This window comes from Capricornis sumatraensis, chromosome 8 (genome assembly GCF_032405125.1).
Source record: "Capricornis sumatraensis isolate serow.1 chromosome 8, serow.2, whole genome shotgun sequence".
NCBI classification, from domain to species: Eukaryota; Metazoa; Chordata; class Mammalia; order Artiodactyla; family Bovidae; genus Capricornis; species Capricornis sumatraensis.
Genome location: NC_091076.1, coordinates 61,829,540 through 61,855,004, shown reverse-complemented (window position 1 = coordinate 61,855,004; position 25,465 = coordinate 61,829,540). Strand labels below are relative to the sequence as shown.

Here is a 25,465-nt window from a genome sequence, read left to right as displayed (position 1 = left end):
TTCTGGAGAAGGACCAGTGGAACTGGTGGGAGAACTATTAATGCTAGTCTAGAAAAGACTGAGGATCTGAATTAATGCAATCACTATGAAGATGGAAAGTGACCAACTTTGCTCAACTCAACAATTTGGATGACTTGAGTAGTAGTTTCATATTTGGAGAACTAGATAGATGGGGGGGGGGGGGGCGGGGTGCTGCCATTTGAAACAGGAAGAGCAGGTCTCAGAAAAGAATTGTTTTACACAAATCAAGACTGAGATGCTATGGGATATCCAGGATGTGGAGCAGTCAGCTGGATGATGTGTCAGGAATCATCTAGCGCATAGTTCAAAAGAGAATACGATTATCCAGAGAAAGCACAGAACTGGGAAAGGGCACTTGGCTGAGAAAAGAAGCAACGTGTCAGTCTAGTCCAGTTATTGGTGGATAAGGGGAGAGAGGAACTATTAATAGCCTGGGAAAATACATGAGCTGAAAAGCAGTGCTGAGAATCTAATCAAGGCTGGAAGCCATAACTCTGTAGTGGCACCAATCCACACTATTCTAACATAAATTTCAGCAGTGCTCAACTTTCCAGGGCAGTAACAGCAAAGACAAACTGATATTAAACTAGGTTTGAGGATTTTGCAGGACTGGAATAGAATTACAAAGGTGGACAGAAGTTCAGGATGCTGGCGGGAGAATAGTCCCAGTGACTGACTGAAGTTCAAACTGGGAAGCAAGGAAGGAAAGACTGAAGGAGGCTGATAAGCTAGAAGACTGAGGAAGTAGGTGTAGGAGGGGGACTGGAGTAGGGCTTAGTCAGTGGAAGTGAGGAGATGAAATGGAGATGAAATCACAGGAGTGGAAGTCAGAAGCTGAGGTTTCGGTATTAGGTGCTGGAAAGGTGTTAGGACACTGGAATAGAAAGTTACGACACTTTGGCTCTAGTTCTGACTCCAATGTCATTAGTCAGCTATGTTACCTTAGGTAATACTCAGCTTTTTGAGTTGTTTTGAAATTTCATTCCCCCCCCCTTTTCATTAAAAGATATTTACTAGGCACCTACTATGTGTCAAGCAGTATACTATGCTCCAGGATGGTTTCTGTATTCAAAAAGCTAATACTCCTTAATGTTAATGCATCTTCATTTAATATTGTAAAAATGCTGTAAAAACATTCTGGAAAGTACCCCCTTTGGATAAAAAATAAAATTGTGAGCCTTGCTTTCAGAATTTCAAGACTATAACTATCATAGAGAGGGTCTGGAAAACAAAGGTGGACTAAAATTTATACAAAAGCACAGAAATACGACAAAAAGAGTGGAAAAGTACACCATGACCTTGATTGTAGTCTCACTGCAATGTTTTATTTTCCTCATTTATAAGAAGGATAACACCACCGTGTTGCTGACTTTGGCAGGGTATTCTGAGAACCAAATGAGCTACCAGGTCTGAAAGCTCTCTGACACACTACACTACCTGCTATACTCCAAGGCACTGGCGACGCATTGGTTATGTTCTTGCTTTGTTCCCTCTGGGTAAGTTAACATTCCATAATCCAGAGTAGGGAGGCTAAGAGATCTGAATATGGGAACTTCAGGAAACGAAGCATATTCTGCAATTCCTCGAGAATATATTTTAAAATTGTAAGCATTTTTCCGTTAAGATATTTTAAAAACTCTGTCAAGATGTTTCCTGTGTTAAACAGATGATGCTGTTAACTTACAGACCCTCTATAATCACAACTGTGCATTACAGTATGCATATACTCAACAAACACTGCTTTGCCCATGCTACAGCTCTTATCACACTGTAGCACGAGTGTTTACTTACATGTGAATTAGGTTGTGAATCCCTAGCGGATATATCCTTATCATACTTAACATTGGTATCCCCAGAGTATTAGCATAGCTCTTAATACAAAGTAGGGTCTCAAAACGTGTTAGGGGAGTTAAGTAGATGAATGATTAAATGCCAGGTAGGATGAAAAGTGTCTGGATCCTCAGGGGTCACAATGGGCCAGAGAGACAGACTTCTCAGCAACTGCAACACCATATAATAAATATTACACTGGGACAAAGGCAGGAAAAACTAACTTTGTCCCAGGGTGACAATGGGCTTAAAAGGCTGACAAGATAGCTGTCACTTTGGCTAATCAATTAGTTAACATGAAATTCAATTCCTATTTTAGAATCCAATTGTGAAGGACAGTGCTGTTTACGGACATCTCAAACAGAATGTACAAAGATCCAACATTCTTTGTAGGTTAAAATTGGTAAAACCATCCACTTTGGAAAAAAAGAAAGAGAAAAGACAATCTCTGGCCCACAACTAAAGGATTAGAAGAAGTATGAGGGATTTAATGCTGTTAGGGCAATGAGAATAACAAATTTGGAAAGAGAAGGGTCACTTGAGTCTAGAAATTAGTCAAATGAAATGAGCATTTATGAGAGCCAAGTAGCATATATAAAGTCCTAACAGAAATACACGTTTAATAGAGTCTATCAATTAATTTAGTCAGTAAATATAATGTTGGGAGTTTAGCAGTAAACAACATAGACCACCTCCTGCCCCCAACAAAACTCCCCCCTATGGATCTTACACAGAACATCCTCAGTGCAACTTACATTCAGTGTTCTATTGATGACCTTTTTTTTTTTTACTGAAACGTGCATATATTTTAAGATATAAAAATGAAATGGAAAAAATGGAAAATACATTTTCACAATACTTAAGTCTTGCTAGTGAAAGAATAACCACATAGAATCTTTAACAAAGCTCAATTGTGCCTTTCAGCACTTGGACCAAATTCTAACAGGTTTACTAGTCCTTTTGAAAGTGCAATTTTAGGATTCTGAGGTAACAGTTATACTATTGTTGAAGTTTCCTAACAACTACTACTTGGACAGTGGCTCAAAATTTATAAAGTACTTTCACATATTGCATATCATCTCATTTAATCACCACAATACTTTTCTTAGGTAGATATTACTCACTTTTTTCACTCCCAGAAAATAAAGCTGAGGCTTTATGAGTTAAAATTATATGACCAAGGCCACTCAATAGGGCCAAAACTCAAACTCATACTTTTGACTCCAAATTCTGTTACCTTTCTCCTTGTCTGATGTTAAAAAAAAAGCTTTTATGTATCTGATACTTATGCTTGATCTATATTTTTAATGAAATTATTAACATTTAAAGGTGAAAATACAGAAGTTCAGAGAAGGTAAATAACTTTTGCTCAAAGTAAGTCAGCAGGTGAAACTGGAATATGTTTCCATGTCTAATGGTAACACCCATGTATACTGCAGATCAACTTTAAAGACTGAAATAGAGGAATATTAATACATCACTCTACCTTACTGTATTTAGGTAAGCCCATACTAAGGATGGGGCTTCCTTGGTGGCTCAGATGGTAAAGAAACCACCTGCAATGTGGGAGACCTGGGTTCGATAACTGGGTTGGGAAGATCCCCTGGAGAACAGCATGGCAACTCACTCCAGTATTCTTGCCTGGAGAAACCCCCTGGACAGAGTAGCCTGGTGGGCTACAGTCCATGGGGTCGCAAAGAGTCGGACATGACTGAGCGACTGAGCACAGCCCAGGACATACTAAGGATGGCACAAAGTATTTTTTTATATTTCCTACTGCCTTCTGCTTTAGGTAATAATTCAACTTCACAAGCAATAAAATCCTGAGTGGCAAGGTAGATTACTTGGGTCCTTTTACAACAGATACAATAAAAGAGATCAATGTTTGAAAGAATAGTTAGTATTTAAATAGGAATATCGTAACACTGAAAAAAAGGGAAAGTCTGAGAAGTCTGAAAAAAAGGGAAAATGTACCAAGACAACACTTGATCCAAAATAATAACAATCAGTATTTAATATATCTCTAAATCTTTTCAACTATATATGTATCATATATAAAAGATGATGGCATCTAACTTAGTTTACATAAATGATATGGCACTTGTACAATTAGTGCTTTGTAATAGCAAGGAGACAAAGAAAACATTTTAAATTTATCTTTGTAAATACTGACATAAAATTATTTAATGTAAAATGATGACATTTTTGGGATAAGCACAAGAGAATCAAAATCATAAAAGTTGCTTTATTTTAAAGTGTACTAAATATCTACCTCTTTGTGCCTTGTTAACAAATATTCCTTTTAATCAGAATTTACAAAGGTTAGATTTTCAAAGGTTAAATTTATGGGAATAGCAAGTTTCATATAATTTTTCTTTTCCTTGCAATATGTTGAAACTTGTTTATTACAGAATGGAATTTGGTATAAGATGGGTTGTTTTGGATCTTGTCCAGGAGTTTAATTACTGAAAGCACTTCCTTATAAGATGGTTTCACCAATAAGGTGATCCACTGGCTCAGATCACATGGATGTTATAACAAGGCCCCATTGTAGAGTACAGGAAGCCAGGCAGCTAATGGTCTATCAAACGAAACCTTAAGCAACAAAATGCTTTTTTTTTCAGTAGACATGAAAATCATTTAAGGCTAGAAAATCATAAGCCTAGGTCATCTATTTAAATTTCCATTTCCTGAAGTGATGTCTTTATGTTTAATTGCTACATAGCTACTTTATATTAGTTTTAGCTTTCTTAGACATTCACTGTCTGATGTGGTCTTAAATTTATTTTTTATTATGAAAAAGTTGTTTTAATACTGCCTTTCTATTTACAAAAAATTGACTGCAATTGTCTATGGAAATAGACAAGAATCTACCACAAATTCATAAAGATTAAACTAAAGTCTTGTGCAGCACGCTGATAAATCTGAGGCTAAACAGATCACGAGCAAGAACTGTGTAGTAAGCAACTATCCAAAAAATGTCATCAGAGATTAAATGACAATAACCAATCTTTCAAGTGATTTTACAATAGGTGTGTTGATTTCATGAAGTTTTATAAGCAATTCCAAAGAATTAAGTAGCCTGAATGTGTTTAACTATAGGAATGTAGCACAAGGTCATACTGTAGAGACATAACACAGAAAAGCCTTCAAAATTTAATGCCTTAAATAGAAAGACAAGAAAGAATAAAGCATTAATTTCTAACACAATTATTCAGGTTTCCCTGGCTCAGATGGTAAAGCGTCTGCCTGCAATGTGGGAGACCCAGGTTCGATCCCTGGGTTGGGAAGATCCTCTGGAGAGGAAATGGCAACCCACTCCAGTACCCTTGCCTGGAAAATCCCATGGACAGAGGAGCCTGGTATGCTACAGTTCATGGGATCGCAAAGAGTCGGACAAGACTGAGAGACTTAAAATAATTCATGTAAATATTAAAACTCATGACACATCTGCTCTTTACAATGTACTTTTCTTCCATGAATCAAGCCCTTTCTCCAACTAGTTGTTTTGCTGATTCGTGGCCTGTATGTTCTATGTATTTTTAGTCTTTAAATAAATGGGTAAGGCAAATTACACGATGAAAAAACTTGTCTTAAATATCTCAAAAGCTTTAAAAAATAAACTAGCCAAATGACTTCTCCTTATTACTATATAAAGATCCGTCTAGTCAAAGCTATGGTTTTTCCAGTAGCTTTGTATGGATGTGAGAATTGGACCATAAGAAAGCTGAGCACCGAAGAATTGATGCTTTTGAACTGTGGTGCTGGAGAAGACTCTTGAGAGTCCCTTGGACTGTAAGATCCAACCAGTCAATCTTAAAGGAAATCAGTCCTGAATATTCATTGGTGGCCAATATTTTGGCAGCCTGATGCGAAGAACTGATTCACTGGAAAAGACCCTGATGCTGGGAAAGATTGAAGCCAGGAAGAGAAGGGAACGACAGAGGATGAGATGGTTGGATGGCATCACCGACTTGATGAACTTGAGTTGGTGATAGACAGGGAGGCCTATGCTGCAGTCCTTGGGCTTGCAGAGCTGGACAAAACTGAGCGACAGAACTGAATACAATACAATGAGTCTTTATTGTCAGTTTATCACCTATCTATCTATCTAATCTATCTATCATCATTAGGGGAGACTCCATATAAAGCAAGAGTGTGCTCCACATATATGATTGATTTACCAAGTAATAACTGAGGATTTGCCGTAAGTCAGATACTCTTTTAAATGCTTTTATATGTTTTTACTTGGACTTTCTAAAACATCTCTTTAAAAAGTATTTTATCACTAATGAAAATGTTCTATTTCTACTGTTTATAAAGGCCTAGTACTTTACTTCTTGCAAAACCATCTTGGTCAAAGCTGTGATCTGAGGAGACTATGTACCTGTTTCTACCATGAAATCATTGTACAAAATTTTTGTACCACCACTTGGGATTACTATAAGCTTGTGCCACATCTCTATGTGCATTCTCAGTTAACTGAAATTTTTAGCCTTGGAGAAAATTAGATTTTGGCAAGAATAAATTATATCTAGGGAAAGGGATGGTATTTGAGATTGAGTTGGATAAGAACACTGGTGGCTCAGATGGTAAAGAATCTGCCTGCAATGCAGGTGACCTGGGTTTGATCTCTGGGTTGGGAAGATTCCCTGGAGAAGGGAATGGCTACCCACTCCAGTGTTTTTGCCTGGAGAATTCCATGGGCAGACGAGCCTGGTGGGCCACAGGCCATGGGGTCGCAAAGAGTCAGACACGACTGAGTGACTAATACCTTCACTTTCTTTCCTTTGGATAATCACACTAAGATATGACTAAAAAATACTGTACTTGGTTCTTCTCCAGTAGTTTACCAATTCTTCTAAAGACAATTTTAAGCATTCATGAATATTTTAATTGCAGCAATGTTAAAATATTTTTCTTCCTAAGTTATTATGCACATATTCAAACAATTATTCATGTTATTTTTATATAAATGGTTTGCTTTAAGCATTTTGCAACAAAAGCAAATAAAAATTCAGAATAAAATATCAACACATATTCCTTTCAATTATGGATTTTTAAGGTTGAAAGGGATTTGCATAATTTTATAGTATCAAACTACACATTTCACAGATGAAACTAATTCCCCAAAAGGCATGACTTAGCAAATTTTAGTGGCAGAGCCAAGAACAGAGCCCATGTCTCTTGCCTTCCACCTGGTATTTTCCTATTATCACACTACCCTTTATGTGTGGATTAAACACTATGCCAAAGAGGACAAATGATTTCACCCTTTCAAAACAACTTAGAAATTACCTTTTAATCCAGTGTTTGAAACTTTTTACTGATCACCTAAGAGAAAGATCTAATACTAGATGGCACTGAATATATCCCAATCTACAGATGCAGTCTTTAACTGGTAAATTACTCATTTAAATTTCTTTGAATTATGCTTAGAGTTGTAACATCCAATGCTATAGAAACAATTAAGCTGTATTCAATCTAAATGCCACTGAAATGAAAGTAAACATATTCATATATAATAAATCATCATCCCAAATAAAAAGATACCTGACTTCAGAGAATTTTGACTTGAAAATAATGAAACACATCCACAACTTGAACAACTCATAAAATTTCAATTCAAATCACTCACAAGAAGCCTAAATGTCTACTGAATAACAGATGTCTCTTGGAAAAGATCAGTGAATGTATTTTTAGAATGATATCAGAGAAGAGCTTTTATAACCATTTTTAATCAGAAGTACAGCTTCATTCATAAAAACAGAGTCAAAATTTACAGAAAGGCTTACTGAGATATCACAGAACATTTTTCAGCTACTGTTACATGTTTGGGTTTACTTATTAAGTTTATATTTGAAGTTTCCTATCTTGGCTGCATAATTGAAACCTTTCAGCTAGAAAAGATCACTTTTTTCCACAATGGTGATGAAGCTAAACAATCAGAATTGAAAATCTGGAGTCTTTAATTTGGCATCTTATGATTTTATATAAATTTGTTTACAACATGCTTGATTTAGGTTTAATGGACAAAAAACAATTTCAATTAGAAATGCATGCAGTTTTCTTCTTAATTCTTAATTACTTAGAAGTAGAAAATTTAATATAGGAATATACTTTTCAAGAAGACTGTGACTTCTAAAAAAAAAATCTCAGACTGATCTAAGAAATCTAGAGAAACATGATCCATGGATGACTGGATTAGACTGCTATTAATTTTTACATATCAGTCTGAAAACAAATGGATGAAGAGGATTATAAAAACAAATATTCATGTGAAATTTAAAGTGCACTAGGAAACTACATATCTTCCAAATTGATTAATTCAATACAACATTTAGCAGAGGAAGACTTCTTGGAGGAAAATATTTTTTAAGAATCAATTTATTAAAACTTGAGAGTAGTAAAATTTATATTTTTAAACATAATATAGTCTTTGGATTAAAGTGAAAAATATATCTCAAACTAAAAAAAAAACCCCAAACCATGCTACTTATCCAATTTACAATATAGTTGAATATATGCATGATGGTATGTTTTTATAGCTTGACAGTTAAGTATTATTACCTAACACCAGGAACACATCTTTATTTTTGGAAGAAGACAATTTATATCCATTTCCTGAGTATTTTCCCAGTTCCAATTCATTTATGAGTTGTTTTTACATTACTTCCAGGGTCATCAACTTTACTTTCTTTAACAGGCATGAGTCTTTTCAACTTTGTGTCTGTGCAGTCTTCAGCTTCCATTTCTCTGACTGAATCCACTCCTTTTGTAGTTTTAATTTCAAAAACATCTTCAGTTAAAATGCAGTTTGAACTATTAGTCAACCTACTGTCTCTCTCAGTTCCAGCTAGCTCATTCCTTTCTTCATTTGTATCTACAGGATCATAAAGTTCAGGTGTAAAATAGATAGATTCATCCTCTGCTTCTGTTTCAGAAGCTGTGTTTGAAGCAGAAGGTTCAGCTTCTTCACTTACTACGGACAACGGAATTGCTGGATCTTCTGAATTCAGATTAGTAGCATCGACGTTTGTAGATGGAACAATGGTTTCTGATTGAGGGCATACTCCAAATGATGTATCTACTGTCAGATATGAGGACTCATATTTATCAGTGAGTGGCAAAACTGTTTCACATTTCTTTTCTGTTTTGAAAGTGGAAGAAGTAGAGGCACAGTCCTCTGATGACCTAACCATAGGTGTTCCAGTCAGAATTTTACCAGTAAGACACTGTCCCCCCACATTACTCCCAGACCAGCTAATTCGGTTTATTTGTTTGCTGAAGGTGGGGCTTGTGGATCTGGAAATCACAATTCTTTCTGCTCCTACTGCCTGGGCAGACTCTTCTAATAATTCTGGATCATCTATAAATACAAGGGTGTAAGAGTGTTAACTTTCTGCTCCTAACATTATAATTGTTACATTAAAAGTGATTTTTGTTAGAAATACTGAAATAACTGTATAGGATGCATAATTCAGAGCCCATAACAAGCAGTAGCAGGACTTCCATTTTAGAATGTAAAGCACAACATGTTAACTCTGAAAGGAATCTTAGGTCTCCAGTGGTTCCTAGCCCAAGTTATAATGCTGTCTGGTAAACGATCAAATTATATACCAGGGATCTCAGAAGTGAACAAGAAAAGGAAGGGTAAAAAGGAAAAGAAAGAAGGCTGAGTAAAGGGGGAAGGAGGCTGTAAAAATGCCTTAAAAATCCACTAACCAGTGATTGAGAAAAACTGACGAAGATTAATTCCCTAAGTTAGCTGACAACCCCCCAAAAAAAGGAAACTGACAACCACAAAGACTAAGATATTTGCTTGAGGTTATAAAATTGGTTGGTAATCAGACATGGACTAGAAACTAGTATAATGGCCTAGAACTCACTATAACATTTAGTTAGCATACAAGCATATGCTATAAAATAAATATTTAAAAACTGATATATAAAACAACTATTATATATTAAATAAAACAATTAAAATGATATCCAATGATATAGAACACAGTTTAGCAAACTTGTTCTGTAATAGGCCAGACAATAAATATTTTAGGCTTTGTGGGTCATATAGTATCTGTTGCAACTACTCAATTATGCTGTTCTAGGGTAATATATACAACTACTTAACTCTGCTCTTGTATACTATATGTAAGTGACTAACTGTGACTGCATTCCATTAAACTTTACTTACAAAATCAGAGAGCAGGCCAAATTTGCTACCTTCTGATATATTATACTCTAATATATTTAAATTATATTCTAATTTTTCAAATTATATTCTAATCTAGCATATTCTGATATTTTAAAATATTATTTTTTATCATTTAGAATAAATGACTTTCACATCTCTAAACAAATAATTCATGTAAGGCAAATTAGGTCAGTTTTTAATATCACCTTTAGAAAAAATTACCATTTGTACAGTTCTTTACAATGTTGTGATATTTATCATCTTATTAGATCTTTATACCCAACCTGGAGGGACAGGCAGGCAGATATTCCTTCTTCTATTAAGACTCAAAATGTTAAGTGACTTGCTCAGAGGGTCAAAGCTTCTTAGTGGAAAACCAGAAAATATGTATAGGTCTCTGACAAAAGTTTGTTCCCATTCCAATACACTATACTATTTCATTATTTTATGATAACACCTTATATTACAAAACAACATATTTAAGGACATTAATCTGTAGCATAACAAATATCATTTCACTGAATATAATGAGACTTCTCTACTAAATGTAAATGGGTAGAACTTTTCATACTTTTCTCCTTTTTGGAGATGATGCCTCTTGGCAAAGAAGGACTTTCATTTATCATTTTAGGATATGGTAGTTTTAAACACATTTTTGCTTTACCTTCCGTAGCATATTCTGGTGATAAATGGCTTGCTGCTTCTAAAAAATAGGTACTATCCTTCAAACAAGCCACTCCAAGTGTAGGCTCACTGTCCTGTATAGATTTTCTGTCTTCTTTGGATACAGCAATGACCTTTTGGTGCTTTTTGGAAAATTCAGCCAAGGACTCCAGTGCACTCTCAAAGGTTGAATGGTGCTGAATCAACTGTCGAACCCATTTAGAAAGTCCTGAGGCAAAAAGTAAAACCAGCAAAGAAACTTGGTTATTTGTGACGACATACTAAGAACAACAATTAGATAACTTCTCTGGTGAAGTAATCTACTTTGAATTTAGAGTATATAGAGTGGTTCTCAACCGTTTTCCTGCCTTTTTACCGTCGTAAGTACAGTATGCTCTTGTATCAGTAGCATTTCTCTTTACATGCAGTGACTGTCAACTGGATGGAGGGAAGAGGCAGTAGAAGTAGAATGGAGATAGGGAAATGCATTATTCATCAGTATGAATAACTGGGGAATAAGGCAAATCTAATTTTATCATTGTTGTTATTGTTCAGTCACGAAGTTGTGTCTGACTCTTCGCGAACCCATGGACGACTGCAGCATCCCAGGCTTCCCTGTCCTTCATCATCACCCAGAGTTTGCTCCAACTTATGCCCATTGAGTTGGTGATGCCATCCAATCATCTCATCCTCTGTCATCCCCTTCTCCTCCTGCCCTCAATCTTTCCCAGCATCAGGGTCTTTCCAAGGCGTCAGCTCTTCTCATCAGGTGGCCAAAGTACTGGAGCTTCAATTTCAGCATCCGTCCTCTAATGAATATTCAGGGTTGACTTCCTTTAGGATTGACTCGTTTGATCTCTGTGCAGTCCAAGAAACTCTCAAGAGTCTTCTCCAGCACCACAATTCGTAGGCATCAATTCTTTGGCCATTAGCCTTTTTTATAGTCCAACTATCAAATTCATACATGACTACTGGAAAAACCACACCTTCGACTATATGGATCTTTGTTGGCAAAGTGATGTCTTTGCTTTTTAATACGTTGTCTAGGTTTGTCACAGTTTTCCTTCCAAGGAGCAAGTGTCTTTAATTTCCTTGGGGCTCATCTTCCGGTGTCATATCTTTTCATGCCTTATCATACTTTTCATGGGATTCTCGCGGCAAGAATACTGGAGTAGTTTGCATCTCGGCACAGCTCATAGCTTGAGTTACGCAAGCCCCTTTGCTGCAACAAGGCTATGATCCATGAAGGGGAATTTTATAATTCCCCACAAAAATTGCCTATCTTTTAACTGCAGAGAAACTAGAAGTTGTAAACAACACAATCTCTTTTTATAACTTTTAAATTTGATTCCTTGAGCAAAAATAAATGGGAGTTTGATCCCTGGGTTGGGAAGATCCCCTGGAGAAGGGAATGGCTACCCACTCCAGTATTCTTGCCTGGAGAATTCCATGGACAGAGGGGCCTGGGAGGCTACAGTCCATATGGTTGCAAAAAGTTGGACATAACTGAGTGACTAATGCTTTCACTTTGAGCTTCCCTGGTGCTCAAGTGATAAAGAACCTGCCTGCAATGCAGGAGACCCAGGTTCAGTCCCTGAGTGGGGAAGATCCCCTGGAGAAGGGAATGGCTACCGGCTCTGATATTCTTGGGCTTCCCTGGTGGCTCCTATGGTAAAAGAATGTGCCTGCAATGCGGGAGAGACAGGTTTAATCCCTGGGTCAGGAAGATCTCCTGGAGAAGGGCATTCCCACTGGCTACCCACTCTAGTATTCTTGCCTAGAAAATTCCATGAACAGGGGAGCCTGGCAAGCTATAGTACGTGGGGTCACAAAAAGTAGGACACAACTGAGCCACTTACCCTTTCTCACTTTAACAGTCTCAAAGGTGTTTTGTTTTTTTTTTTGTCTCCCTTCTCCCAATTCCAAATATATTAAACTATTCTGGGTAAAAGGAATAACACCATTTTGTGGGTAAATCATGTCTTATATGAATATATATATTTATTTTTAATATATAAATAATCACATTATAAGAGATAAGACCTGTGACATATGAAAACTGCATAAAAATAAACCATATTAACAGTATAAGGTGTTTTGGATAATGAGCCACTTCAGAATGAAATTCAGATATTTGGACTTTAGAAAATAAATATTTTCTGCTGATGTTGCTAAAACTATAATAATATTTTAGAGTAGTTTAAAAATTCAGTATGGCATTTTTCAGTTGAGAGGAAGATAAGACAGGGCATCAAGAAACTTGAACAATTAGACTTTGATTACAAATATATTCCTTTAGTTTTTCTGTTTAATGGAAATTTTCTATCAATCTATTCTTATGCAAATTGAATTTAAACAAAAATTAGTCATCAAAAGGAATCTGCTGTTACTGCCTACCTAAGATTTCAGTCTTCTTTATGAGTCTCAGAAAAAAATAAAATCTTACAGAAAATAATAAAAAATGTTTAATTAAAAAAAAAATCTCTCAACAAATCTGAGGCAAAAATTTCAGTTCTAGATTTGAAAATTAAAAAAATTTAAAACATGCATTTCTTTAAAGTTCGTGATTTTTGTTTGCTTGGGGAAAATAATTATACCAAATAAAAATATGAAAAATTTTCAAATTTAAAAATTTTAGCATTATACTTATCACTTTCATTTTGACCTTTTTGTGATTAAAAAAAGCCTTTTCAGTATAAAATGTCAGTTTGCTTTTGAAAACTTGAAAGAATCTGAGCTCCACCTGCTGACTAAACATAAGCACTTAACATTTGCTTTTGGTTATGACTTGGCCTAAGTTCAATGGCTTGCTCTACAGGTAAAGAGGAGAAAAGATTAATAAAGCAGCATTTCCTGGTTCAATCCAGGTGGATATGTTTTAATACTGAATCAGATATAATGATTAGGTTCTGAAATATAAAAAGTAGCGTACATATACATAGACAGCTAATCTGAAACAAAAAATTAGCATCTTTTCATTATATTATAGTATGGTACGAACTTTTTAGCTCTAAAGCTAACAATAAAAATGGAAGTATTTCTAATAGTTCTTTAATAACAGATAGATTCCTGATATTGATTTCAAAGGGACTGTGCTACAGCTGGATGAAAACAATAGGCACACGGTATTTGTTCATTTGAGTGGAGAAAAATGACCATCTTGCAGAATGCAGTGGTGCATTTTTTTTTTAGAAGATACTAACTCCGATTAATATAAACTCTGTAACAACAGAAGCATTTCTAAACAAACAACAATAAAACTCAAATAATCCAAAATGAAAGAAGAATCCTATGTAGCCAATGGATTGCTTGCATGCTTAAATGTAAAAACTTAATATTTCTTGAAAAATTAACTTCTGTGGAACAGTTTTTTTTCCTTGACAATGCTAAATAAATTATTGCTATGCTACTGAATCAAAACCACATTCTGATGAAACTGAAAGATCTTAATTGATTAATATACTACATTCAGTTCAGTTCAGTCCAGTCGCTCAGTCATGTCTGATTCTCCATGACCTCATGAGCTGCAGCACGCCAGGCCTCCCTGTCCATTACCAACTCCCAGAGTTCACCCAAACTCATGTTCATCGAGTCGGTGATGCCATCCAACCATCTCATCCTCTGTCGTCCCCTTCTCCTGCCCTCAATCTTTCCCAGCAGCAGGGTCTTTTCCAATGAGTCAACTCTTCGCATGAGGTGGCCAAAGTACTGGAGTTTCAGCTTCAACATCATTGGTGTCCTTCCAATGAACATCCACAACTGATCTCCTTTAGGATGGACTGGTCGGATCTCCTTGCAGTCCAAGGGACTCTCAAGAGTCTTCAGCACCATAGTTCAAAAGCATCAATTCTTCAGTGCTCAGCTTTCTTCACAGTCCAACTCTCACATCCATACATGACTACTGGAAAAACCACAGCCTTTACTAGATGGACCTTTGTTGGCAAAGTAATGTCTCTGCTTTTTAATATGCTATCTAGGTCGGTCATAACTTTCCTTCCAAGGAGTAAGCGTCTTATTTCACGGCTGGAATTACCATCTGCAGTGATTTTTGTGCCCCCCCAAATAAAGTCTGACACTGTTTCCACTGTTTCCCCATCTATTTCCCATGAAGTGATGGGACCAGATGCCATGATCTTCGTTTTCTGAATGTTGAGTTTTAAGCCAACTTTTTCACTCTCCTCTTTCACTTTCATCAAGAGGCTTTTTAGTTTCTCTTCACTTTCTGCCATAAGGGTGGTGTCATCTGCATATCTGAGGTTATTGATATTTCTCCCGGCAATCTTGATTCCAGCTTCTGCTTTTTCCAGTCCAGCACTTATCATGATGTACTCTGCATGTAAGTTAAATAAGCAGGGTGACAATATACAGCCTTGATGTACTCTTTCTCAATTTGGAACCAGTCTGTTGTTCCATGTCCAGTTCTAATTGCTGCTTCCTGACCTGCATACAGATTTCTCAGGAGGCAGGTCAGGTTGTCTGGTATTCCCATCTCTTTCAGAATTTTCCACAGTTTATAGTGATCCATGTAGTCAAAGGCTTTGGCATAGTCAATAAAGCAGAAATAGAGCTTTTTCTGGAACTCTCTTGCTTTTTCCATGATCCATTAGAACTAACCAGATCCTTCTCTCTAAAGATCTTTTGTAAACATAGAAGCATTAAAAGGATAGATTTCCAGGCAATGTGAATTTTTCCATGTTAGATCTAGTAATTCAAATTCTCTATCCAATTCTTTATCTTTAAAAATAGAAGTCATTAAATACTAAAGCTTGCCACCAACTCTTATTCTAAGCCCAGCTGAGACTCTTACCAGATATGTATCGACTTGGGTTACTTCTGAAGCGATCATCGACTAGAATAAGAGCCCCCCAATCATTCTTGTGTCGAATACACCTATTAAAAAATAGGGAGAAAGTAAGATAAATACAACAGTGAAAACAGTCAAATTTCTAATGGGACAGAGAGAAGATTGAGAAAATTAATGATGTGTCCTTTAATCAAAGTCACGATTATGAATAAGGTTTATAGAAACTACTCAGTACAATGTACCAGAGTAGGTATATTTAAAAGCACCCTACTTTTGCCAACTACTGATAACTTATACCCCAAAAACACTACATGCACTCTATTTCAAAAGTCAAGAAAATTAAAGAAAATATTTCCTCCAAACCTTCCTTACATATACAGAATATTTTTTACCTTATACTAGCTGTAGATTTTATGTAGATAACTTTTATTCTGATTTAACAAGTTCCTATCATAAATAAGTTTGTAAAAAAAATTTTTTGCACCAATTGATATAATCATGTAGTTCTTTTTAAACTGCTAATATGGTGGAGTACAGTAGCAAAATTTCAGATATTGAGCTTACCTTTCTTTCATTCCTAGAATAACCACTATGGCTATGGTACATTATTCTTTTTATGGATTGTGGTGCTCGATTTGCTAATTATTTGAAAATTATTAAAGATTTTTAAATATAGTGGTTCTTTAGCACATTTACAAGGTTCTGCAACCTAGAACACAATATATTACAGAATATTTTAATCTCACCAAAAAAGAAACCCCATGCCCATTAGTCTCCCTGAATTACTCAGATTATTTCCCCTAACCCCTGACAAGCAGTAATCTACTTTCTCTTCATATGCATGTGTGCATGCAAAGTGGCTTCAGTCATGTCCAACTCTATGTGACACCATGGAGTGTAGCCCACAAGGCTCCTCTGTCCATAGTATTCTCCAGGCAAGAATACTGGAGTGGATTGCCATGCCCTCCTCCAGGGGATCTTCCTGATCTAGGGATCAAATCTGTCTCTTATCTCCTGCATTGGCATGTGGGTTCTTTACCACTAGTGCCACCCTGGGAAGCCCTAGATTTATCTGTTTTGGACACTTCATAAACTAGAATCTTATAATATATGGCATTTTGTGTCTGGCTTCTCTCACTTAGCATGATATTATATATTATTACTGAAGAATATTCCATTGTATGGATATACCACAATTTGTTTATCTATACATAAAGTAATGATCATTTTGCATTGCTTCCATTTCTGACTATTATGAATAATGCTGCTATATATATTTGTGTACAAGCTTTTATGTTAATACATTTTTAAAAAACTCTTGAGTATAAACTTAGGAATAGAATTGATAGTTAGTATGGAAACTCTATGTTTAAATTTTGAGAAACTGCCACATGATTTTTTCCAATGCAGTCGCATAATTTTACATTTCCATTAGCCATGCATGAGATTTCCAATTTCTCCATAGCTTCATTAACACTTGTTATTGTCCCTCTTTTTCAATATATTTACCATAAAAGGTATAAAGTGGTACTTCACTCTGGTTTTGATTTACATTTTCCTAATGACTAATGTGGAGAAGGCAATGGCAACCCACTCCAGTACTCTTGCCTGGAAAATCCCATGGACGGAGGAGCCTGGTACGCTGCAGTCCATGGGGTAGCTAAGAGTCAGACATGACTGAGACTTCACTTTCACTTTTCACTTTCATGCACTGGAGAAGGAAATCTAGCAACACACTCCAGTGTTCTTGCCTGGAGAATCCTAGGGACGGGGGAGCCTGGTGGGCTGCCGTCTATGGGGTCGCACAGAGTCGGACATGACTGAGCAACTGAACTGAATGACTAATGATGTTGCACATCGTTTCATGTGCATACTGGTCATGTGTCTTTTTTTTTTTTTTTGAGAAATATGTATTTAAATTATTGGTCAAAATTAAAATTGCACTGTCTTTTTATTGTTGAACTCTTTATAAGAGTTCTTTACATATTCTGGAACTAGACTCTGATCAGATACATGATCTGAAATATTTTAAAAACCTCTGCCTAATCCAAGGTCAAGAAAATCTGCACCTTGTTAGCCCTTGATCCATTTTGAGTTAACTTTTCTATACAGTGTGAGGTAGGGGTCTAACTTCATTCTCTTGCATTTGTTACTGTTCAGGTACTAAGTTGGTCCAGCTAGTTATGACCCATGGATGCAGCACGCCAGGCTTCCCTGTCCTTCAATATATCCCGGAGTTTGCTCAAACTCATGTCCATTGAGTCAGAGAAGCTATCTGATCATCTTATCCTCTGTCACCCTCTTCTCCTCCTGTCCTCAATCTTTCCCAGCAGCAGGGTCTTTTCTATTGAGTTTCTTCTTTCCATCAGGTGGCCAATGTATTAGAGTTTCAGCTTCAGTATCAGTCTTTCCAATGAGTATTCAGGGTTGATTTCCTTTAGGGTTGATTGATTTGATCTCCTTGAAGCTCAAGGGACTCTCAAGAGTCTTCTCTAGCCCCACAACTCAAAAGCATCAATTCTTTAGTGCTCCGCCTTCTTTATGGTCCAACTCTCATATCCATACATGACTACTGGAAAAATCATAGCTTTGACTATATATGGATTTTTGTTGGCAAAGTGATGCCTCTGCTTTTTTTTTTAATTGAAGGATAATTGCTTTACAGAATTTTGTTGTTTTCTGTCAAACCTCAACATGAATCACCCATAGGTATACATATATCCCTTCCCCTTTTAAATTCCCTCTCATCTCCCTCCCTGTCCCAACCCTCTAGGTTGATACAGAGCACCTGTTTGAGTTTCCTTAGCCATACAGCAAATTCCCTGTTGGCTATCTATTTTACATATGGTAATGTAAGTTTCCATGCTACTCTTTCCATACATCTCACCCTCTCCTCCCCTCTCCCCATGTCCATAAGTCTATTCTCTATGTCTGTTTCTGAATTGCAGCCCTGTAAGTAAATTCTTCAGTACCATTTTCCTAGATTCTGTATATATGTATTAGAATACAATATTTATCTTTCTCTTTTCGACTTACTTCACTCTATACAATGGGTTCTAGGTTCATCCACCTCATTAGAACTGACTCAAAGACGTTCCTTTTCATTTTTGAGTAATATTGCATTGTGTATATGTACAACTTCTTTATCCATTCATCTGCCAATGGACATTTAGGTTGCTTCCATGTTCTAGCTATTGTAAATAGTGCTGCAATGAACAATGTGTCTTTTTCAATTTTGGTTTCCTCAGGGGATATACCTAGGAGTGGGATTGCTGGGCCATATGGTAGCTTTATTCCTAGTTTTTTAAGGAATCTCCATACCATCTTCCATAGTGGCTGTATCAATTTACATTCCCACCAACAGTGCAAGAGCGTTCCCTTTTCTCCACACCCTCCCCAGCATTTACTGTTTGTAGACTTTTTGATGATGCCCATTCTGACCAATTTAAGGTCAGAACTGTAGTTTTGATTTGCATTTTTCTAATAATGAGTGATGTTGAGCATCTTTCCATATGTTTGTTAGCCATCTGTATGTCTTCTTTGGAGAAATGTCTGTTTAGGTCTTTTCCCCACTTTCTGATTGAGTTGTCTGTTTCTCTGGTATTGAGTTGTATGAGCTGCTTGTATATTTTGGGAATTAATCCTCTGTCAGCTGTTTCATTTGGTATTATTTTCTCCCATTCTGAGGGTTGTCTTTTCACCTTGCTTACAGTTTCCTTTGCTGTGCAAAAGCTTTTAAGTTTCATCAAGTCCCACTTGTTTACTTTTGCTTTTATTTCCGTTACTGTAGGAGGTGGATCACAGAGGATCTTGCTTTATGTCATCAACTGTTCTGCCTATGTTTTCCTATAAGAAGTCTGTAGTTTCTGGTCTTACATTTAGGTCTTTAATCCATTTTGAGTTTATCTTTGTGTATGGTGTTAGGAAGTGTTCTATTTTCATTCTTTCATGTATAGTTGTCCCAGTTTTTCCAACACCATTTACTGAAGATGCTGTCTTTGTCCCATTGTATATTCTTGCCTCCTTTGTCAAAAATAAGGTACCCATAGGTGCATGGGTTTATTTCTGGGCTTTCTATCTTGTTCCATTGGTCCATATTTCTGTTTTCGTGCCAGGACCATACTGTCTTGATGACTGTAGCTTTGTAGTATAATCTGAAATCAGGAAGGTTGATTCCTCCAGCTCCATTCTTCTTTCTTAAGACTGCTTTAGCTATTTGGGGTCTTGTGTTTCCATATGAATTGTGAAATTTTTTGTTCTAGTTCTGTGAAAAATGTCATTGGTAATTTGATAGGATCACATTGAATCTGTAGATTGCATTTGGCAGTGAAGTCATTTTCAGAGTATTGATTCTTCCTACCCAGGAACATGGAATATCTCTCCATCTGTTTATGTCATCTTAGGTTTCTTTCATTGCTGTCTTAAAATTTTCTGTGTACAGTTCTTTTGTCTCCTTAGGTAAGTTTATTTCTACTTATTTAATTCTTTTTGTTGCGATGGTGAATGGGATTGGTTCCTTTTCTTTCTGATTTTTCATTGTTAGAAATATAGAAATGCAAGTAATTTCCGTGTATTGATTTTGTATCCTGCAACTTTGCTAAATTCACTGATTAGCTATAGTAATTTTCTGATACTATCTTTAGGGTTTTCTATGTACAGTATCATGTAATCTGCAAACAGTGAGAGCTTTACTTTTTCTTTTCCGGTCTGGATTTCTTTTATTTTTCTTCTCTAATTGCTGTAGCTAGGACTTCCAGAACTATGTTGAATAATAGTGGTGAAAGTGGACACCCTTGTCTTGTTCCTGATCTTAAGGGGAATGCTTTCAGTTTTTCACCATTGAGAATAATGTTTGCTGTAGGCTTTTCATATATGGCCTTTACTATGTTGAAGTTGGTTCCTTCCATGCCCACTTTTTGAATAGTTTTAATCATAAATGAGTGTTGAATTTTTTCAAAGGCTTTTCCTGCATCTACTGAGATTATCATATGGTTTTCACCTTTCAATTTGTTAATATGGTATATCACATTGATTGATTTGTGTATATGGAAGAATCCTTGCTTTCCTGGAATAAACCCCACTTGATCATGGTGTATGAGCTTTTTGATGTGTTGCTGACTTCTGTTGGCTAAAATTTTGTTGAGGATTTTTGCATCTATGTTCATCAGTGATATTGGCCTGTACTTTTTTTTGTGTTGTCTTTATCTGGTTTTGGTATCAGGGTGACGGTGGCCTCGTAGAATGAGTTTGGAAGTGTTCCTTCCTCTGCAATTTTTTGAGAGTTTTAGAAGCATAGGTATTAGCTCTTCTCTAAATGTTGACAGAATTCTGCTGTGAAGCCATCTGGTGCTGGGCTTTTGTTTTTTGGGAAATTTTTTTTATCACAGCTTCAATTTAACTGCTTGTAATTGGGTTGTTCATAATTTCTATTTCTTCCTGGTTCAGTCTTAGAAGACTGAACTTTTCTAAGAATCTATCCATTTCTTCCAAGTTATCCATTTTATTGTCATATAGTTGTTCATAATAGTCTCTTATAATCTTTTGTATTTCTGCATTGTCTGTTGTAACCTCTCCTTTTTCATTTCCAATTTTGTTGATTTGATTCGCTTTTTTTCTTGATGAGTCTGGCCAAAGGTTTGTCAATTTTGCTTATCTTCTCAAACAACCAGCTTTTAGTTTTATTAATCTTTACCGGTATTTCTTTCATTTTTCATTTATTTCTGCTCAGATCTTTATGATTTATTTCCTTTTACTAATTGTGGGGTGTTTTGGTTCTTCTTTTTCCAGTTATAGGTGTAAAGTTAGGTTGCCTATTCGATGTTTCTTGAGGTAGGATTGTATTGCTATAAACATCCCTCTTAGAACTGCTTTTCCTGCATCCTGTAGGTTTTGAGTTGTTGTGTTTTCATGGTCATTTCTTTCTAGAAATTATCTGATTTCTCTTTTGATTTCTTCAGTAACCTATTGGTTATTTAGAAACGTGTTGTTTAATCTCCATTTGTTTGTGCTTCTTACAGCTTTTTTCTTGTAATTGATATCTAGTCTCATAGCATTGTGGTAGGAGAAGATGCTTGATACCATTTCAATTTTCTTAAATTTACTGAGGTTTGATTTGTGACCCAAGATGTGGTCTATCCTGGACAATGTTCCATGTACACTTGAGAAAAAGCTGTATTCTTCTGCAATTGGATGGAATGTCCTGAAGATATCAATGAGATCCATCTCATCTAATGTATCATTTAAGATTTGTGTTTCCTTATTAATTTTGTTTTGATGATCTGTCCATTGGCGTGAGCAGGGTGTTAAAGTATGCTACTATTATTGTGCTACTGTTAATTTCTCCTTTTATGTCTGTTAGTGTTTGACTTATGTATTGAGGTGCTCCTATTTGGGTGCATGCTGCTGCTGCTTCTAAGTCATGTCAGTCGTGTCCGACCCTGTGCGACCCCATAGACGGCAGCCCACCAGGCTCCCCCATCCCTGGGATTTTCCAGGCAAGAACACTGGAGTGGGTTGCCATTTCCTTCTCCAATACATGAAAGTGAAAAGTGAAAGGGAAGTCGCTCAGTCATGTCTGACTCAGCGACCCCATGGACTGCAGCCTACCAGGCTCCTCTGTCCATGGAATTTTCCAGGCAAGAGTACTGGAGTGGGGTGCCATTACCTTCTCCGATTTGGGTGCATAGATATTTACAATTGCTATGTCCTCCTCTTGTATGGATCCCTTGATCATTATGTAGTGTCCTTCCATATCGCTTGTAATCTTCTTTATCTTAAGGTCTATTTTGTCTGATATGAGGATTGCTACTCCAGCTTTCTTCTGCTTCCCATTTGCATGGAATATATTTTTCCATCATCTCACTTTCAGTCTACATGTGTCTTTAGGTCTGAAGTGGGTTTCCTGTAGACAGCATATGGGTCTTGTTTTTGTATCCATTCAGCCAGTCTGTCTTTTGGTTGGAGCATTTAATCCATTTAAGGTAATTATTGATACATATGTTCCTATTGCTATTTTAATTGTTTGGGGTTGATTTTGTAGATCTTTTTCCTTCTCTTATATTTCTTGACTATATAAGCCCCTTTAACATTTGTTGTAAAGCTGGTTTGGTGGTAGCGAATTCTCTTAACTTTCACTTGTCTGAAAAGCTTTTTATTTCTCCATCAATTTTGAATGAGATCCTTGCCAGGCAGAGTAATCATGGTTGTAGAATTTTTCCCTTTCAGTACTTTAAACATATCCTGCCACTCCCTTCCTGCCTGCAGAGTTTCTGCTGAAAGATCAGTTGTTAAATGTATAGGGTTTCCCTTGTATGTTACTTGTTGCTTTTCCCTTGCTGCATTTAATATTCTTCCTTTGTATTTAGTCTTTGTTAGTTTGATACACAGATGACACCACCCTTATGGCAGAAAGCAAAGAAGAACTAAAGAGCCTCTTGAAGAAAGTGAAAGAGGAGAGTGAAAAAGTTGGCTTAAAACTCAACATTCAGAAAACGAAGATCATGGCATCTGGTCCCATCACTTCATGGCAAATAGATGGGGAAACAGTGGAAACAGTGAGAGACTATTTTTTGGGGGCTCCAAAATCACTGCAGATGGTGACTGCAGCCATGAAATTAAAAGACACTTACTCCTTAGAAGAAAAGTTATGACCAACCTAGACAGCATATTAAAAAGCAGAGACATTATTGTGCCAACAAAGGTCCATCTAGTCAAAGCTATGGTTTTTCCAGTAGTCATGTATGGATGTGAGAGTTGGACTATAAAGAAAGGTGCAGCTGAGCACCAAAGAATTGATGCTTTTGAACTGTGGTGTTGGAGAAGACTCTTGAGAGTCCTTTGGACTGCACAGAGATCCAACCAGTCCATCCTAAAGGAAATCAGTTCTGAATATTCATTGGAAGGACTGATGCTGAAGCTAAAACTCCAATACTTTGGCCACCTGATGCAAAGAAATGACTCATTTGAAAAGACCTTCATGCTGGGAAAGATGGAAGGGGGGAGGAGAAGGGGATGACAGAGGATGAGATGGTTGGATGGCATCACCGACACGATGGACATGAGTTTGAGTAGGCTCTGGGAGTTGGTGATGGACAGCGAAGCCTGGCATGCTGCAGTCCATGGGGACACAGAGTCAAACATGAGTGAGCAACTGAACTGAACTGAACTGGCATGTTTCTCCTTGGGTTTATCCTGTATGGGACTCTCTATGCCTCTTGGACTTGACTATTTCCTTTTCCATGTTTGGGAATTTTCAACTATAATCTTCAAAATTTTCTCATAGCCTTTCTTTTTCTCTTCTTCTTGGGACCCCTATAATTTGATGTTGGTGCATTTGATATTGTCCCAAAGGTCTCTGAGACTATCCTCAGTTCTTTTCATTCTTTTTACTTTATTTTGCTCTTCAGAAGTTATTTTCATCACTTTATCTTCCAGCTCACTGAATCATTCTTCTGCTTCAGATATTCTGCTATTGATTCCTTCCAGAGTATTTTTAATTTCAGTCATTGTGTTGTGTGTATGTTTATTCTTTAATTCTTCCAGTTCTTTGTAAATTGATTCTTGCATTTTCTCCATTTTGTTTTCAAGGTTTTTGATCATCTTTACTATCATTATTCTGAATTCTCTTTTACAGGTAGTTTGCTTATTTCCTCTTCATTTATTTGAACTTCTGTGTTTCTAATTTGTCCCTTCATGTGTGTAGTATTTCTCTGCCTTTTCATTATTTTTTTTTTTTTAACTTTTTGTGTTTGAGGTCTCCTTTTCCCAGGCTTCAAGGCTGAATTCCTTCTTCCTTTTGGTTTCTGCCCTTCTAAGGTTGGTCCAGTGGTTTGTGTAAGCTTTGCATAGGGTGCGATTTGTGCTGAGGTGTTTTTTTTTTGCTTGTTTGTTTTTCCTCTGATGGTCAAGGCTGAGTGGGTGGTAATCCTGTCTGCTGATGATTGGGTTTGTATTTTTGTTTTGTTTGTTGTTTAGATAAGGTGTCCTGCACAGGGTGCTACTGATGGTTGGGTGATGCTGGGTCTTGTATTCAAGTGATTTCCTTGGTGTGGGTTCTCCTATTTGTTACTACCTAGGTTTAGTTCTCTGGTAGTCTAGGGTCTTGGAGTCAGTGTTCCCACTTCAAAGTCTCAAGGCTTGATCTTGGTTTTAGCATTTTTGGCTCCTGATGGTTTTCCTCGGTCCCCTGGAAACACTCTCTGCAGCAGCAGCTGTAACACTTTTCCCAATCAGTGGCCCCTGCAGAGGACAGATGCACTCCCCACGGTCCGTGGGTCCCTGTCTCTGCTTTTTTTTTTTTTTTTTAAATTAATTTTTTTAATTTAATTTTAAAAATTTTAATTCTTACATGTGTTCCCAAACATGAAACCCCCTCCCACCTCCCTCCCCATAACATCTCTGTGGGTCATCCCCATGCACCAGCCCCAAGCATGCTGTATCCTGCGTCAGACATAGACTGGCGATTCAATTCTTACATGATAGTATACATGATAGAATGCCATTCTCCCAAATCATCCCACCCTCTCCCTCTCCCTCTGAGTCCAAAAGTCCGTTATACACAGCTGTATCTTTTTTCCTGTCTTGCATACAGGGTCGTCATTGCTATCTTTCTAAATTCCATTTACATGTGTTAGTATACTGTATTGGTGTTTTTCTTTCTGGCTTACTTCACTCTGTATAATTGGCTCCAGTTTCATCCATCTCATCAGAACTGATTCAAATGAATTCTTTTTAATGGCTGAGTAATACTCCATTGAGTACATGTACCAAAGCTTTCTTATCCATTCATCTGCTGATGGACATCTAGGTTGTTTCCATGTCCTGGCTATTATAAACAGTGCTGCGATGAACATTGGGGTACATGTGTCTCTTTCAATTCTGGTTTCCTCGGTGTGTATGCCCAGCAGTGGGATTGCTGGGTCATAAGGTAGTTCTATTTGCAGTTTTTTAAGGAA

The 25,465-nt window shown here is 36.7% G+C and overlaps 1 protein-coding gene across 1 annotated transcript in view; it reads right to left on the bottom strand.

The window, feature by feature from the left end:
* Positions 1–8,498: 8,498 nt before the first annotated feature.
* BRIP1 (BRCA1 interacting DNA helicase 1) overlaps positions 8,499–25,465 on the bottom strand; it is a 186,412-nt gene continuing 169,445 nt past the window's right edge. The window contains exons 17-19 of the mRNA XM_068978905.1: positions 15,516–15,598; positions 10,617–10,937; positions 8,499–9,220 (exon numbers count right to left, since the gene is read on the bottom strand). Of these exons, the coding sequence (XP_068835006.1) occupies positions 8,499–9,220; positions 10,617–10,937; positions 15,516–15,598 (1,126 nt within the window). The remainder of the gene's footprint in view (positions 9,221–10,616; positions 10,938–15,515; positions 15,599–25,465) is intronic.